Source organism: Panthera uncia, chromosome C2 (genome assembly GCF_023721935.1).
Source record: "Panthera uncia isolate 11264 chromosome C2, Puncia_PCG_1.0, whole genome shotgun sequence".
Taxonomy (NCBI): Eukaryota; Metazoa; Chordata; class Mammalia; order Carnivora; family Felidae; genus Panthera; species Panthera uncia.
Genome location: NC_064810.1, coordinates 71,009,636 through 71,028,456, shown reverse-complemented (window position 1 = coordinate 71,028,456; position 18,821 = coordinate 71,009,636). Strand labels below are relative to the sequence as shown.

The 18,821-nt window shown below is 38.4% G+C and overlaps 1 protein-coding gene and 1 pseudogene across 3 annotated transcripts in view; one reads left to right on the top strand and one right to left on the bottom strand.

The window, feature by feature from the left end:
• SENP5 (SUMO specific peptidase 5) overlaps nucleotides 1–18,821 on the bottom strand; it is a 49,605-nt gene that overhangs the window by 11,980 nt on the left and 18,804 nt on the right. For 2 of the 3 annotated variants that reach the window (XM_049628353.1, XM_049628354.1), the window contains exons 2-6: nucleotides 16,059–17,587; nucleotides 7,934–8,039; nucleotides 7,665–7,803; nucleotides 7,363–7,410; nucleotides 4,586–4,663 (exon numbers count right to left, since the gene is read on the bottom strand). In XM_049628353.1, coding sequence (XP_049484310.1) covers nucleotides 4,586–4,663; nucleotides 7,363–7,410; nucleotides 7,665–7,803; nucleotides 7,934–8,039; nucleotides 16,059–17,556 — 1,869 coding nt within the window. In that variant the 5' untranslated portion in view covers nucleotides 17,557–17,587. Of the gene's footprint in view, nucleotides 1–4,585; nucleotides 4,664–4,903; nucleotides 4,972–7,362; nucleotides 7,411–7,664; nucleotides 7,804–7,933; nucleotides 8,040–16,058; nucleotides 17,588–18,821 lie in introns of all 3 variants that reach the window. The other variant, XM_049628355.1, reaches the window with a different exon arrangement.
• Nucleotides 9,629–14,707, top strand: LOC125921047 (40S ribosomal protein S24-like; annotated as a pseudogene).

The following is an 18,821-nucleotide window of genomic DNA, read 5'->3' as shown; positions in this document are numbered from 1 at the left end:
CAGGCTTTGAGCCATCAACCCAGAGCCCGACGCGGGGCTCGAACTCACGGACCGCGAAATCGTGACCTGAGCTGAAGTCGGACGCTTAACCGACTGAGCCACCCAGGCGCCCCTACATTGCTCCTTTTTTAAATGCAGAGTTATTTTTATGTAACTGAATTCACTTTTCTTTTATAAACTTTTAAGTTGTGCACAGAATGGACTCAGTTACCCTATGGACCAGTTCTTTCATGGAGTTTTCTTAGTATTTCCATTGTTTTATTTATTTTTGTTGCATTCAAATCCTTGGTCATTCTGTAATCTATCTTGATGTAATCTAATTTAGTGAACACTAAATTCTGTTTTTAATTTTTTCTTTAATGATCAAGGCATTTAATGGCCATTAGTTTTCTTCTTCTTCTTCTTCTTCTTTTTTTTTTTTTTTTTGAGTTTATTTATTTTGAGAGAGAGGCAGAGAGAGAATCCCAAGCAGGCTTTGCACCATCAGTGTGGAACCCGATGCAGGGCTTGAGTCCATGGAACCCTGAGATCATGACCTGAACGAAAATCAAGAGTCGGACACTCAACCGACTGAGCCACCCAGGCACCTCCTATATATTGAAATTTTATCACACAGTTTACTTTCTACCTTAAATTCTACCTCATCTGCTCCTGATACTGCCATTCCTTCTTTTTATTTACCGCTCCTTTCTTTTGGTTTACATTTGCCTAGACGTTTTTTAACTGTCACTTTATTTTCAACCTTTCTTGTTCATTTTCTTTTATGTTTCTTATATATAGCATATACAGGCATACCTCAGAAATATTGTGGGTTCAGTACCAGACCACTGCAATAAAACGAGTCAAAGGAGTTTTTTTGGTTTCCCAGTGCATATAAAAGTTGTTTACACAAACTGTAGCCTATTAAGTGTGCAGCATTATGTCTACAAAAAACATACATACCTTAAATAAAAAATACTTTTTGTTATTAAAAGTGCTAACCACCAACAATGCTGACTCACTTTTAGTGAGTTGTAATCTTTTTGATGGTGGAGGGTCTTGCCTAAATGTTGATGGCTCCTGACTGATCGGGATGGTAGTGTACTGAAGGTTGGGTGGCTGTGGTAATTTCTTAAATTGGATAACATGAAGTTTACAGTACTGATAGAATCTTCCTTTCGCGAACAATTCCTCTGTAGCATGTGATGCTGTTTGATAGCATTTTACCCACAGAACTTCTTTCACAATTGGTGTACATTTTTTCAAACCCTGTTGCTGCTTTATCAACTAAATGTATATAATATTCTAAATCCTCTGTTGCCATAACAATTCTCACAGCATCTTTACTAAGAGCAGATTCCATCTCAAGAAACCACTTTCTTTGCTCATCTGTAAGAAGCAACTCCTTATCTATTCAAGTTTTATCAAGAGGTTGTAGCAATTCAGTCCCATCTTCAGGCTCCACTTCTAGTTCTCTTGCTAGTTCCCCCACATCTGCATCTACTTCTTCCACTAAAGTCTTGAACCCTCAAAGTCATCCATGATAGTTGGAATCCACTTCATCTAAACTCCTGTTAATTTTGATATTTTGACCTCTTCCCATGAATCATAAATGTTCTTAATGGGGCACCTAGACTGGTGAATCCTTTCCAGAAGATTTTCAATTTACTTTGCCCAGATACATCAGAGGAATCACACACCATCTATGGCAGCTATAGCCTTATAAAAAGTATGTCTTAAATAATCTGAATTGAAAATTGAAATTACTCCTTGGTCTATGGGCTGCAGAACAGAGGTTATGCAGGCATAAAAATATTAATCTCGTTGGACATCTCCATCAGGGCTCTTAGGGTAACCAGGTGCATTGTCAATGACAGGTCTTATTTTGAAAGGAATCTTTCTGAGTAGTAGGTCTCAACAGTGGGCTTAAAATAATCAGTAAATCATGTTGTGAACAGATGTGCTGTCGTCCAGGCTTTGTTGTTCCATTTACAGAGCCCAGGCAGAGTAGGTTTAACATAATTCTTAAGGGCCTTAGGATTTTCAGAATGGTAAATGAGCACTGGCTTCAACTTCAAGTCACCAGCCACATAAGCCCCCACCTAACAAGAGAGTCAGCCTGTCCTTTGAAGCCAAGTATTGACTTTTTCTTCTCTAGCTATTAAGGTCCTAGATGGCATCTTCTGCCAATAGAAGTCTGTTTCATCTACACTGAAAATCTGTTGCTTAGTGTCGTCACCTTTATGAATTACCTGAGCCAGATCTTCCAAATAACTTGCTGCAGCTTCTACACCAGCACCTGCTGCTGCTTCACCTTGCACTTTTATGCTATGGAGACGGCTTCTTTCTTTAAACCTCATGAGCCAAACTCCGCTAGCTTCAAATTTTTCTTCTTTCAGTCTCATCTCTCTCAGCATTCACGGAACTGAAGACAGTCAGGGTCTTGCACTAGATTAGGCTTTGGCGTAAGGGACTGTTTTGTCTGGTTTGATCTTCTATACAGACTACTAAAACCTTTGCCATATCAGCAATAAGGCTGTTTTCACTTTGTCATCCATGTGTTCATTGGAGTAGCCTTCAAGAACTTTTCTTCTGTGTTCACAACTTGTCTGGCACAGGAGGCCTAGCTTCCAGCCAATCTCAGCTTTCAGTATGCCTTCCTCACTAAACTTGATAATTTCTAGCTTTTGATTTAAAGTGAGAGGCATAGGACTCTTCCTTTCACTTGAACACACTGCGGTGTTACTGGTCTAATTTCAATATTGCTGTGTATCTAGGGAATAGAAAGGCCCAAAGGGAGAGAGACGGGAACAGTTGGTGGGGGGAGCAGTCAGAACATACATAAGTTTGCCATCTTCTATGGGTACAGTTCGTGGCACCCCAGAACAATGGCTATACTAACATCAAGGATCACTGATCACTATAAAAAATATAATAATAATAAAGTTTGAAATACTACAAGAATTACCAAAATGTGACACAAAGACACAACGTGAGCAAATGCTGTTGGAAACATGGCGCCAATAGACTTACTTGATGCAGGATTGCCACAAATCAATTTGTAAAAAGCGCAGTATCTGTGAAGCACAATAAAGTGAAGCACAATAAAAGAAGGTATGCCTGTATGTGGCTTGTACCACTGGATAGGCTGTATTGGTGTTTATCCAAGAAAAATTAAGGATAACTATTAGGGGACTGGTCAATTTAAAAAATATACCCATACAGTGGGATGCTACTTAACCAAGAGGAGTTATGTAGATGAGGAAAAGATAATCATATACTGTACTTGGAAGTCATCTTTCACATTTCCTTCTCCTTCATCCCCATAACCAATCTGTCACCCAAGTCCTGTTGATTTTACTTCCTAGATCATATTTATGTACATATCCCATCTATCCTGCTACCATTCTAATCCAAAGTACCACTAATGGTACTTTGCAGTGGCCTCCTGTTCTACCCACATCAGCTTTGCTCCCACACTAATCCATCTTCTTCAGTGCTGCTAGAGCAAAGACTACAAATTGGATGATGTCACCAAAAACTCTTCAATAGATTCCTATACATTTAGAGTAAAATTCAAAATCTAAACCTTAATGCCCTACATCACTAGATCAGGTCCACTTCATGCCATTCTCTTCTTTGCTCTCTGTACTCCAGCTACACTAGCTGCTGCCCATGTTTCTACCATCATAATATAATGATTCTTACTGTTGTGCTTAGTGATTTACACAAATTATCTCATTTAATCCTCTCAGCAAGGTAAATACTTGTGATACTACCATTTGACAAATGAGGAAACTGAAGCTTTAGAGGAATTAAGGCATCTGCCCAAGGTCTTACAACTTGTTAAGTGGCTACAGCAGGATCTGAACCCAGGTCTGAGTCCTGAGTTCATTCTATCTATTCCCCTGGATTTGTACCCTTCAGCCATGTTTATCTTGGCATTACTGATAATGCTTTGCACATATTACCTAAATAGTCATGTTCAGTCAGGTGTTTTACTTTGCAAAAAATTATTTCCATCCACAACTACTCAAGACAAGACTTACTCTTAATTTTCTATAACCTATCCAGTATAAAAAGACAAAATGCTCCAGTATCTCTAAACCTGTAACTGTGGAATCTAAACTCGGTAATTATGTCAAAATATCAAAAACAGAATATAAATGGGCTTTTAAAATAATGTTTCTGGCACTAGTAAATGACTCCAGAGAGAAATTAAGGTTGCAAGGAGCTTTAAGGGTTATGCTGATTTTATCATTTTGTTTTATGAAGCCCAAATGAAGCATTCTGAAGCCCAAATAAAGTGTCTCGTCCAAGTTGCACAGCAAGCTAATGACAATGCTGGAACCATTAACTTCCAGCCCAGTGCTTTCATTTAGAGCATAATCCAATCAACTGGACAGACTTGGAGTTTTATTAGTGTCTTGTGTTTCAAACAACAGGATGTAAAAAACAATAAGAAATAATTATATTAAAAGAGTGGGTTTTTTTTAAGCGTCTATTTCTAATCAGTATCATATGGACATTAAAGTTGTTATCCTTCCAACTCAAAGTGGCTTATTTGCATTTCACATTTAGAATAAAAAAGAAATAAAGTGAATACCTTTTTAGTCCATCTTTTTACTCCATTATATCCTTTGGTTACCAGCTGTCTATGAAAAAAGCTGTTGAAGAAGTGAACCTAGAAGAGACATCAAATATAAGCACCCAGATTATATTAAGCTGTACCCAGATTTAACTTCAAAAGAACATGGAAATTTAAAAACCCTTGTATGTAAGACAGACCAAAAGGAGGAAAAGTTTCTTCTATAGAAAATACATTACCTGATTCACAGAAGATTCTGTTCCAAATTTTCTTAGAATAACCTTACACTGTGGTCTATAGTCAGAACTGGAATGGGACAGTAAATAAATAGATTACCTGAATCCAATCAAGTAGAGAAGCAACCTGACAAATCTCTCCAAATCAGGTGATAAAACTGAAAGAGGCTAAGAAAGAATGAGGTAACATTACCTTGAACTCAAGGGATATGGATTACAAAACTAACCCCATCTGAAGGATATGGACTTGCAGACTCCTGCTTTCATAACTGTTAAAAAGCCTTAACATGATCATTTCTAGCACAGAAATAATTAACCTGGTCATATGGAACATCGTGTCCTGACATCAAATTTCTGGCTTCTAAATTAGGATCAGCTCATGTGAGCTAGTAAACATATTGTGGTCTTAATGTGTTCACTCAGTAATGGATTCGCCTGAGATGAAAAAAATGTTCCCTCAGTGTTGAGGTTCTCAGGATGTGGTCACCAGATCAGCAGTATCAGCATCCCCAGGAACTTCTTAAAATGCAAATTTTCAGGCCCTACCCCAGACCATTTACTAATGCAGAAACTGAGCGTGGAGCTCAACAGTTTGGTTTGATAAACCTTCCAAAAAATCCCAATGCACACTGTTCTGAGATCTCTGCAGCTTAAGATATCAATAAAAAGAGCTTGTAATAGCTATTTCTAAGAAAAGTGATTCTCAAACTCTGTGTGCATTAGAATCCGGACAGCTTGTGAAAGCAGATTGCTGGGCCCCACCTCCAGTTTCTGATTCAGTAGGGGTAGGTTAGAGTTCAAACTTTTACATCTCTGGTAAATTCCTAGGTAATGTTGGTGCTACTGGTCTGGGGACTGTAAGTATCCTTTTAATCCAATGAAGGTTCAGAATTAAATATAATGTAGAAATAATGAAGGTAAATTATACCCTTAAAATTAACACCTTTATGTTAAAAGTCATCTATAATATGTGTTTAGGTTTAAACTTTCTGGTGATTAAGAGAATTTCACATAATAGAGAATCCAACAGATTAACCTCATGATTCCAATTTAAAATGCAACAGAATTGCAATTTTAAGTGGAAAGTTGTAAAACATTTTGTCTATATTCATAAAGTGTTGGAATCTCCGACTCATTATATTTATTTATCTGTTTAAATTATTAGATTTATAAAAGTATTTGGAAAGATTTTAGATACTGAAATCAAAAGTTACCCATCAGACAATCTAAATACTCAGAAAAATTAACACATTAAATTAAAAAAAATAATTTTAATAGTAACAAAACTCTATGGGAATTTTAGAGTTTAAGGAGGGTTTGTCTGTATTTGAACAGAATACCCAAGATTAATCCAAGAAAAAGTGACAATGAATACCACTTTATTACATCTTTAAAAAGAATAAGACTTTAAGTTAAATTGAAAAACTTAAAGCAAAAATACACTTTTTGTGCATCTCCTCACTGTTAAAAAAGAGACAACAGACCCAAAATAGAGTCTAACTTAGTGCTGACTTGTGCTTAGCCCATGTCACCAAACCAAAAATACCTAACCTAATTGCAACTTCAGCCTCTCCCAGGACTGTAATCTTAATAGAACTACCTGCTCAGCACTACTTAGGTAACCTGCCTGTTAGGCCTGGTCTTCCCCTCAAGTAAGGTAACTTTGCTGCAATCAATCTACTCTTGCTAATAACCCTCTTGTCCTGCCCCCTTCTGCCTTATAAGTCTTCCATTTTGTACAGCTCTTCAAAGCTCCTTTTTACTTGTTAGATGGGATGCTGCCTGATTCATCAATGATTTGAATAAAGCCAATAAGATCTTAAAATATACTCAGTTGTTTTTTATTTTTGAGAGCAAGTTCGAATGGGGGGAGGGGCAGAGAGAAAGGGGCCAGAGGATCCGAAGTGGGCTCTGCAAAGACAGCAGTGAGCCCGATGCAGGACTAAAACTCACCAACTGGGAGATTATGATCTGAGCCAGAGTTGGATGCTCAAATGACTGAACCACCCAGGCGCCCCAACTTTTTTCACACCTTAAAAAAGCCTCCTTGGGGTGCCTGTCTGGTTCAGTTGGTGGAGTGTGTGACTCTTGATCTTGGATTGTGAATTCAAGCCACTCGTACAGAGATTACTTAAATCTTAAATTAAATCTTAAAAAAAAAAAAGGTGGGGCACGCCTGGATGGCTCAGTCCGGTTGAGTGTCTGACTTCCGCTCAGGTCATGATCTTGCAGTTCGTGGGTTCAAGCCCAACGACAGGCTCTGTGCTAACAGCTCAGAGCCTGAAGCCCACTTCAGATTCTGTGTTTCCTCTTTTTGTCCCTATCCCGCTCATGCTCGCTCGCTCTCAAAAGTAAATAAACATGTAGGAAAACACTGGCAATCTGACTTTCTTATGCTCAAATATTGTCTAGAACCTATGCCCAACCTGTTAGCGCCTGATCAAGATAAAATCAAAACCTTTAAAAATCGAAGGAATATCAAATAATTACATCAAGTTAAAAAGAAACCTCATTTTAATACACAAGAATTCTCTCTCCTGAAGAGTAACTTTCACTTACTTTGTCTGGGACTGCATCCATTATCAGCTCACCATACATATTAATGACCTATAAAAAGTCAACATAAAACCAGCTTACTAACCCTATACAATTCAGAACATCCCATCAGAATGAATAACACTGACACCCGTTAACAGTAATCAAACCTTTTGGATGCTGGGGTTGGTGAATGAGTAGCTTTAGTAAGGGTAAAGAATCCTTGATTCAAAACATAACTATGAGACCAACCCAAAGGTTAATTATATTTTATTATCCAACATCCTCTGCAACTTTTCCACACTGAGAACCTACAATACACTAACCTGGTCATTCAGCCAATTCTGACCATCCAGAGTTGCCAGATCATCCATATCCAGCATGTGCTTATTGTAGAAGATGCGGAAGTTGCATTTTTGATGCCTGGCCCGATAGTTTGTTATTTCTCTATTGATAAATGGTTTTCTGAAAAAGAAAGATTTTGAAAGAAAAGAAACACGAGTTCCACTAAATTTACTAAGTATCTTCTTTTTTTAAAGTCACATGTGCCAACAATTTTATTTTCAAGGGCTTAAATTAAGCATTATTGACAAACCTATTAGAAAAGTCTTCATTAAAGACATCTTTTAGTCTTCCAAGGACATCTTTTTCACTGAGTGGGACCAAACTGCCATACTTCTTCATAACCTCATCTAGGAATCCTTAAATAAAGGAAGAGAAATTACAATGGAAAAACCATTTTCAGCAAAAGTCATTCTCCCAATATTTAACCTATACACAACACTTACCACACATCTAACCTATACATTACGCTATACAGAAATCTTTTAATTAAAAGTTATGTTTTGTAAAAAATAAAATAGATCAGGCCCTCACCATTCCAATCCAGAGAGAAATGCCTTAAGGTATCATTTCACATTGGATTTTTAAAGCTACTGATGCACTGTTAGAAAATGGCTAGCTAAAACTGAAGATTGACATCACTCAGTAGTTTAACCTTGAAGAAGAATCTTCCCTTCTAAAGAGTGAAATCTAAAATGGTTTAATCACCTGGTTAAATGTGTATCACATCTGGTAACTAAAGGAGTTTTCTTTTTTAAAATATTTTTTTATTTTTGAGAGAGAGCGCATGTGTGCATGAGTGGGGAAGGGGTGGCAGGGCTACAGAGGATCCAAAGCGGGCTCAGAGCTAACAGCAGCAAGCCCAATGCGGGGCTCGAAATCACAAACCCTGAGATCATGACTTAAGCTGAAGCTGAATGCTCAACCAACTGAGCCACCCAGGTGCCCCTAAAGGAGTTATCTTTTCAAAAACCACAATTTATTGAGGGATTTGTTGATATCGCAGTCACTATTATTTGGTAAGTGTGTGTCAGCATATTTTAAAAGGTGAAGCAGAATTAAAGGATGACTTCTTGGCCAGAATAGGACAGTCGTTGGGTCAAATAAGATGTATACGCATTTTAATGGCTTCCACGAGGACCCACTGAACAAACATACTTAAAAAGGTCCTAGGAAATAAAATCAGGGCTTTATTTCTAAGGAAATACACAGAAGCTGAGGGAAAGAAAGGCTTACAAAAATGCTGACATGACTTAGGACATTCACTGATGCTGAATGGGGAGAGCAATAACCTAATTAACCATCAGTCTAAAAGTCTCCAGAATTAAGATGGGAAGAATGAGCACTGTTAGCCACTTATTTTACCCAGTTCCCTTTCTACCTTCAAGAATGGCCTCTGGTACACATCAGTACAAAATGGACAGGAAAGAGAACAATGGAGTAACTGTCCCAAGAACAGGGTGGATTTTTTTGAGGGAGAGTCAGACAAAGGTGTGAAAAACAGATCTTCCTTTTGTTAGTCTCCTACCAGAAGGCTCCCAATTTGAAAGGCTTCAGAGCAAAGGTCAGGATATAGTAAACAGGAAAACGCTGATTGTTTATGCCTGGTTCTGGTCTAGGCTTTAGGCATAAAGAAGACAGAAAGGGAATCCTTTGTTCCAGCTTAATAAGAGAAGGAGGTAAAGATTTGGGGCTTCTAAACTTGTATTTGCCAACAAGTGTTTACAGGTTACCTAAGAACAGCCTTATGTCTGTCTACATGGGAGAATGAACTCAAATAGAAGATAAGGAATCCCAACATTTGAGAAACTGCATTTGAAGAGCAAATTTCATACAAAAATAATGCCCCTAATAATAAAAGAGTAAACTGTAGGCTCAGCAACCTGAGACTCTTCAAATAAGAAAGCAGTCTCCTCTATCAATGGGATATTGACCCCAATTTGAAACTAGTATCATAGGAAAGAGGTATCCCTCTTAACAGTGTTATCTATGGCAGGTAGTATTGGGGGGATTTTAAGTTATTTTTGTTTCCTCTTATCTGCATTTTTGTTTTCACTTTCAGATGATAAACATGGATTTCTAATGCAGTAGAAAGGTCCTGTGCGGATGATCAAGGAGAACCCTAGAGGACAATGTCTTATTGGTACACACATCTCACTGGGACCAGAAGTAAAACTGCATTCAAATAGCATTATCATAAACCAAGCACTACTACATCTCATCCTTTTAACTACCCTGTGTTAGATAGCATCCCTACTTTACCAATGGAGGTAGGAAGCTTAGGGAGGTTAAGTAACTTTCCCAAGAACCCTTAAGTAGCATATGGCAGAGTAAGATTCTGATTATAGGTTATATGACCACAGAAAGTTAACCATTAACTATTAACCTATGCTGCCTCCAAAGCAGGAGATACCTATTATCTTTTCTCTACAAAAGCAACTTGTTCTTCACTGCATCTTTTCCTTTTAATACCCCCTGGCCAAGAATTACCCAGAAAATGGCTTCTTAAGATGAGAATTAAACCCATTATTTTTTACCCACTTGCATTCACAAACTAATGAACCAAAAAGGAAAAATGCATTTGGCATAGTACTAAAACTTCAATGTGACCAAGAAAGAAATGATAAAATGTTAGGGGAAAAAGAAAACAAAAACTAGAATTCAAATTATAGTCCATCTGCCAGCACAAAAGGTAGTAACAAAAGGTAGTAACTCTTCCTCCCTGGCTGCTAGAAGCTCACCCATCATGAACAACACAACAACAGTAACTGTTGGGACCAGCAAGTTCATGACCAGTCCACTATTTCAGCAGAAACAAGTGGTCACTGATGTTCTTCATCTGGAAAAGGCAAAAGTACCTATGTCAGAAATTTGGGGAAAAATAGCCAAAATGTACAAGACCACATCAGAGGTCATCTTTGTATTTGGATACAGAACCCATTTTGGTGGTGGCAAGGCGACTGGCTTTGGCATGATTTATGAGTCCTTGGATTATGCAAAGAAAAACGAACCCACAGTCTTGTAAGACGGCCTGTATGAAAAGAAAAAGACCTCAAGAAAACAACAAAAGAACACAAGAACAGAATGCAGAAAGTCAGGGGGACTGCAAAAGCCAATGTTGGTGCCAGCAAAAAGGAGTAAAGATTCTACAGTGACTTTATCTGTGGTGATTGTGCAGATAAATACTGCAGAAATCCTTCATGAGAGGATTAATAAACTAAGAATTAAAAAAAAAAACCCACAAAAGGAAATAATATGAAAAATTTTTCAGAAGTTAAATTGCTCATCTTAAACCAAATGTGGATAGTTTTTTCTAAAGGCAATTGACAGGTCACATCCCACCATGCATGTGGAATGAGGTTGTGTTGTGCATACAAGAAATGGAACCATTTGCTTCTTCAACAAAATACAATACACATGTCAGAAAGGTCCCATCAAAAATAAGGAAGGCATGGGGCGTCTGGCTGGCTCAGTGGGGCATGCCACTCTTGATCTTAGGGTTGTAGGTTCGAGCCCAACATTAGATGCAGAGATTACTTAAAACAAAATCTTAATGACAAAATAAGGCATGAAATAGCTAAGACTAAACTTAAGAAATGTGCAAGCCTAAGTGAAAAGCACAAAATTCTGGTGAAAGGACATAGGTCAATAAATGGAGTAATTCTTTGTTTTTAGACAGGAAAACTCAGTATTGTAATAAATGTAATTTCCCCTTAGTCTATAAATGTGATGCAATACCAATCAAAGCCATTATTTTTGTTTGTTTAATTGAAAAAACAAATCTAAAATTCATCTTGGGACCAAAACATGAGAAATTCCTAGAAATTTTTGAAAAGAATTAAAGAGGAGAGGTGAATAAGGGAGGGCAAGAGAGGAGAAGGGCCTACTCCCATCAAATTATAAAACTGGGGCACGTGGGTGGCTCCACTGGTTAAGCGTCCCACCCTGGATTTTGGCTCAGGGCACGATCTCATGGTTTGTGAGTGTGAGCCCTTCGCCGGGCTCTGTGCTGATAGCACAGAGCCTACTTGGGATTCTCTGCCCCTCCTCTGCTCACACACACTGTCAAAATAAACTTTTTTAAAAAAATTATAAAACTACTAGAATTAAGACAGACTACTACTAGTATAGAAATTGAAAAACCAAATCCAGAAAGAGACCTAATAACAGGTAGCAACTCATAACCACAGGGAAAAGATCACTCAAATAATATTAGAACTATTAACTAAATCTTTTATTTACAGTTGGAATTCATTTTGATGTAAATCGAAGCCTAAATCAAGAGTCAGACGCTCAGTGCTCAATCGACTGAGCTACCCACGGGCCCAGGATTTTTTTTTTTTTATATTTATTTATTTTTGAGAGAGAGGGAAAGACAGAGCGCAAGTGGGGGAGGGGCAGAGAGAGAGGGAGACACAGAATCCAAAACAGGCTCCAGGCTCTGAGCTGTCAACACAGAGCCCCACATGGGGCTCAAAATCATAAGCCGTGAGACCATGACCTGAGCCGAAGTTGGACACCGAACCAACTGAGCCACCCAGGTGCCCCAGTATTTTTTTTCTAATACATGACCATAAATATTTTAAAATAAAATGGCAATCATCCTGTAATTCCTTTAGAACTTTTATGCCCTTTAATATGAACATTATTTATTCAACATGTAAGGAGCACTCTAGTTTCTCTTTTTGAAGTTATTTTATCCTATTCAATACACTATGGAATTTTTTTTTCCCTAGGCCAATTCAAAACAATCTAGTAACCCAGTAAATGGGTATGCCATAAACAATTCCCTACTGGGGACCATTTGTTAATTTTTTAGCTCTCCAATTAATGTCACAACTAAAGCCCTTGATATATCCTGGTTCTGTTGTTTCCTCACAACACACTCACTAAAAGTTAAATCTCTGGGTCAAAGGACATGCATATCTAAAAGTTCTAAATTTTCATTAATGACTTCTTATATACACACGCAGCTTTAGTGTTTATGGAGTCAAACTGGTATATTGCGTCTGAGTTTCCTATCAGGCTTTAAAATGTATTATTGGGACGCCTGGGTAGCTCAGTTGATTGAATGTCTGACTCTTGATTTTGGCTCAGGTCATGATCTCATGGTGAGACTGGGATCTACGCTGGGCATTAAGCCTGCTTGGGATTCTCTCTCTCTCCCTCTGTCCCATCTCTGCACATACACTCTCTCAAAAATATAACAGAAAATTATTAAATGTATTATTAATGTGAAATTACAAAATGGTGTTATAAAATGTGTTCTCTTTAATAGCTTTACTGACCCGTGATTCACATACCACAAAAAATTACTCTTCTAAAGTGTAAAATTCATTTTTTTTTTTTTTGGGGGGGGAAATTCAGAGTTGTCCAACCATTACTATCACCTAATTTAGTAACATTCATTACTCCACAAGAAACTTTGTACCAGTTAGGAGTCACTCCTCATTACTTCCTCTCTACAGCCCCTGGCAGCTATTAACCTACTTTCTATCTCTATATTTGCCTACCATGGACATTCCAAATCAATAGAATCACACAGTATGTGGCCTTTTGTGCCTGGCTCTTTTTACTTAGCATGTTTTCAAGGTTCATCCACACTGAAACATACAGCAGTACTTCATTCCTTTTTATGCCAGAATATCCCATTGTATAAAATACCAAATTTTACTTACTTGTTCATCAGTTGATGGACATTTGGATTGTTTCTACTTTTTGACTATGATGAATAATGATGCTATGAACATCTGTGTACAGGTTTGTGTGTGTTTGTTTCTAATTGGTTAAATTTTTAATCTACCTGGAATATACTGACATAGGAATCTATTTTTTTTCCTTCCAAAACCAGTTTTATGCAATATTTACAATTATAAAACAGTAAGTAAACTGTAGTAAGTACAACTGGCTCTTGATAAGTGTATCAATCTACTGCAGTGAACATGTGTAGTTCTATTAGAGAAAAGCCAGCATTCACCATGCCGTGGAACTTAGTATTAACTAATGCTATAGAAGTCAGTTAAAGGAGCATTCACTATACTGATTGTCCCGTATGGATTCCTATTCTAATTGCTCTATTAATCCTGATTATTCAGGTTTAGTTCCTTTATTTGTTGAATTTGTCCTTTTCATTGTGCTGGCTTTCCTCATATTTGGTGATAGATTGTGGGCTTATCTCTACTCGGGTAATTTTTTTTTTTTTTTTTTTTGCTGGTGCAGGGAGGGCTGTGATGGGCAGTAGCTGTTGCTCTGCCTTCAACCCTTTTCAATCAGCATGGAGATGCTAAGTAAAACCCCAAAAATGGTTCTTCTGGTTCTTCTTTCCTCAGTCTATTAAAATAATGAATTACTTTGCAGATCACCAAGTGTGCATTCTGTAAAAATGCCTACTTCCTCATGTCACACTACAGTCTTACTGTATGCCATTAGCCAACTGATCAATTGCTTTTGGAAGTGCTACATCTCCTTAAGTTAATTGGTATCTATGCATAAATGCTTACTTTTTCAGGTTTATGTATTATATGGTTTTGCTAACTTTATAGTAGAGAATTTGCCTTTCCCTATTCTAAGACAGTATAAACAACAGAAACTTTTGTTTTTAAAGATTTGCTAGGACTCTGTACTACTCTGTGTCTTTTTGTGGAGAAAAACTTTCTATACATACTTAATGGTTAAGAAAACAAAGTGCTCAGAATTGTTTAAACCACCAAGAAGTAATTCTCCTAATTCCCCAGAAAAGCCCTTTATAACAATTTGATATATATTTCCAGATGTGGCCGATACAAATGTGTGTGCACACTTCTATTCATATGCTCCATTTGTGTGTATATCTCTTAACAAAGTGGCATCATTCTGTTTTGCAACTTGCTTTTTTCACTTTATGTAGACAGCTTTCAGTTCAAAATATAGACTGAACTTTTTAACAGCTTCATAATGTACTATTGCCCAGATGTGCTGTAATTTATACTTCCATAGAAACTTTTTTTTTGGTTGTCTCCAGTTTTGTTTCGTTTTTATAAAAAAAAAATTTTTTTTTATGTTTATTCATTTTTGAAAGAGAGAGACAGAGAGCAAGTAGGAGTGGGCGGAGAGAGAGGGGGGACACAGAATCCAAAGCATACTCCAGGCTCTGAGTTGTCAGCACAGAGCCCAACGCGGGGCTCGAACTCACGAACCACGAGATCATGACCTGAGCCGAAGTCGGACGCTCAACTGACTGAGCCACCCAGGTGCTCCAGTTGTCTCCAGTTTTTTTACTACCAGGACAATACTATAAGTAATGTCCCTATACAAATAAATATATTCTTATTTTGGATAAACTGCAAGAAGGGGAATGGGTCAAAGACTAATATTGCCATATTGTCTTCCAAAAATGTTTACACCAGCTTACTCATGGGGTAGATTTTGACAAGAAGACTTTTTAAAGTATGACGTAAAAACTTGAAGCCATTAAAGATAGAGAAGTTTCACAATGAAGAATTGATAATTTCCTTTAAGCGAAATTACCACACTCAAAGTCAGGGTACTTTTACCTTTGGGGAAGGAAAAACTTAAACTCTTAGGACATTTGTAATTAAAATTTAACAAGGTAGGAATCACTGTTGCTCACTGCCACAGTCTCAGAACTAGCACAGTGCCTGGCATATAGGAACTTCTAGGCAAAGGAAAATTATATACAAACCAAAGATGGCCAAGAAACACAGAAAAAGATGTTCAAACTTTAAACTCAAAAACACAAATCAAAACAACTCTCAGGTGATCTAGAAGAGAAGATTAGTAAATTTTAACAAGTGTAAACTGGTTCAACTTTTTGGAGGGTAATTTCACAATTCTCTTAAAATTTTAAGTGTATTTGTTCATCATCAATTCCACTACTACAAATTTAACTTAGAGAAAAAACTGTTAAAGTATATAGAAGTAGTTTCATTGCACTATCATTTATAGAAGAAAACAACTGGAAGCAACACAAATATCATCAACCAAAACTTAAAGTATTGAACATCTCCATAATACAGCAATATAGAAGACTTCAAAGAATGTCTAAATGCTTACAGGGAAATCCATGTGTGGAAGGAAAAAACAGGAATCTCCCAGAAAAGATAATGGGGGGCACTTGGGTGGCTCAGTCGGTTAGGCATCTAACTCTTGGTTTTGGCTCAGGTCACGATCTCATGGTTTGTGAGTTTAAGCTCCACATCGGGCTCCGTGGGAACAGTACGGAGCCTGATTGGGATTCTCTCTCCCCCTCTCTCTGCCCCTCCCGCAACTCATTCTGTCTCTCAAAAAGAAACAAACTTAAAAAAAGAACAAAGAAAGAAAAGATAATGGACAGCAAGTGTGGGCCGCAGGTTGAGGGAGAATAAAGGAAGAGTGCGTACCAGAAAGGCAGATTGACAGCTGTTCGTCATCCACAGGAGATGCTTTCTGACTGTTCCTCCCACCTCCTGCTTGATTTTCGAGTTTGAGTCCACTGCATGTCAGAGGAGCCTCCAGTGGACTTTTACAGTAAGGGTGGTCCAGCAACTTAGAACTAAGAATGTTCTGCTTGAGAGATCCATCCTCATCCATCTGGCATGAGCTCTCAGTCTTTTCGGACACAGGCCCATCTACATCACTCACAGACTGATCTGCCCCAGACATGGGCAGTTTTACTCTGTCATCACTGACAGTACTTGTCCGATTTTCCTGACCCAGAGTCATAACTTCTCTTTCATTTTCTGAGATAAACATGTTACTAGAATCATGTTCTGATAAGGGGATATCATGAATCAGCTCTGTACACTCCCACTTAGGAGAACAGGGTGACTGGTCCCAGGTGTATGTGACACTACCATTCTGTTGGTCAGGGAATGCTTCATCTAAACTAAGCTCCTTGCCCAAGAAAGGGCTTCCTTTAGTGTGGCCATCAGGCACATGAGAGTTCTTTCCCTTCATCACAGCATTGCTGTCCATATCTGGGAAGTATGGTTGATGCCGACAAGAAGGGTCTTTAGGTTCTGGGGAAGGGAATGGGCTGCAACTGCCACCCTCACTGTTTTCCCTAAGGGTCTCTTGATGGTCCCCAGTGACCTGCACCCAGCTTCGCTGGGCTTTTTTTAGCTTGCAAACTTTGCTTTTTGTTCTGAAGTGCTGGGATCTGAGAATCCTGTACCGAAATCTAATCATGGATAATTTCTCATACATCATAAGAGGAGATACTTTTATTCTTCTATGTTGGTTAAGTTGAAACTTTTTTGGAATCAGGGGTCCCCCATTCCTGTGGTGCTCCAGCCCTTGGTAGCAGCCATAACAAAAGCGCTTTCTCTTATGGTTGCTCAAGGTGACCACAATTGTGCCACTCTCACCTGGACTTTGGCTCTCCCCATTGAACTTCATGGGAAAGTCAGAAGCTTGTGGCTCCGTCCTAGGTCTGTGACCACTGACCTGACCTAAAACACTATTTGCTGGTAAGTCCGCAACCGCCTTCAAGAGACTTTTATCTCCACAGTATTCATGGTCAGAGTTCTTTGTTGATGATAGCAGCCTCTCTGCTTGGAGTTTCAGGAGGGTCCTTGAGGAGGAAATGAAGTGTTTAGAGTCTTTTCTTTTCACTTTAGAGGGCAAAGTACTAACATTCTGAAGAGCCACACTGGACTTTGCCTTAGCAAAAAAAGGTGCATCCTGGATCCATGTCTTCTGGATTTGAAGGGCCTTCTTTCTGCACTGGAAATGCCTCAGCTGCCTGCTCCAAATAACTGGCCTTCCCAATTTGGCTTTCAGAATGCACAAGTGTTGGTGAAAGCAAAACTTCTTAAAGCCTCCAAATCCAGTATTCCATTTCTCAGAAAAGGCTAAGTGGATTCCTTTCCTCCATAAAATTTTCTTCTGTTTTTTCATTTTTCTGATGCATAATGAGATCTTGATGCAGCTGTGAAGAGAAAGAAGAGTTACACATTTACCCTAAAAATGTCATTAAGATATAATCACAGCATTAGAAGTTAGAAAACTCTTAGGGGCAAAAAAAAAGCCTATGAAGTGCAATTTAGACTATCAGACATAACGAAATCCTTACCTGATTAAGGTTTTCCCCACAGTGAAAACTGGAAGACATGAATACTCTCACATGACCCCATTTGGTATAGCTGACTCTGACAGAAATGTCAAGATCATTTCCCAATATGCAGTCAATTTCTGATGGAGTAAACAGGGTAGGAAGTCAGAAGAAAATCGGTCAGTGTTGACACTGCTTCTTGTTAGCTAAGTGACTTTAAGTCAGTCACCCAAATTCTGTGTTCTCATTTGTAAAATGAAGGATGGGGAAGGAGGGGGGACCACATACCATTTAAAACTGATTCCATATAAAAAGAGTGTGTTCTAGGGGTGCCTGAGTGGCTCAGTCGGTTAAGGGTCCGACTTCAGCTCAGGTTATGATCTCACAGTTCGGGAGTTCGAGCCCCGCGTCAAGCTCTGGGCTGACAGCTCAGAGCCTGGAACCCACTTCGGATTCTGTATCTCCCTCTGTCTGCCCCTCCACTGTTTGCACTCTGTTCTCTTGCATTGTCTCAAAAGTAAATAAACATTAAAAGATTTTTTTTTAAAAGAGTGTGTTCTATACATCAAATCTTAGAAAGGAAGGGCAATACTTTTGCTGGGTATAGACATCTAGAGGCAGACAATGCAAGCAACATCAGTACCTCAAGAGGGAAACCAGCTTCCTCTTTGTCAGTCAGTCAAAAACTTTGAGTGACTATGCAGGGATATGAGCCCATTAGGTGCTCTCACACCATTAGGTGCTCTCACACTCTCAGGGTTCTGATTCTCAAGTGAATCTAAGTAAAAAAGCACACGCACACACACGCATATATGAAGTTCGGGGACACACTTATTAGGAATGATAGATGAAAATGATAGTCAAAAACCAAACAGGATCCCTCCTCAGATTTAATAAGATCTAGCACTACTGAAGGCTCTTCAGTGCAGAATGAAAGGTGTCAGCTGTTGTGGGTGGTGGGGCAGAAGAAATAATAGACTATGAATCAAAAAACTAATAATCTAATTTCAGCTTGCTATTAGCTTATTAAGAAAAGTTGTATTACTTTTTTGTGCATCAGTTTTCTCTGGGAAAAAAAAAAAAGGACTGAGCACATGTTTACCTCAGTTCC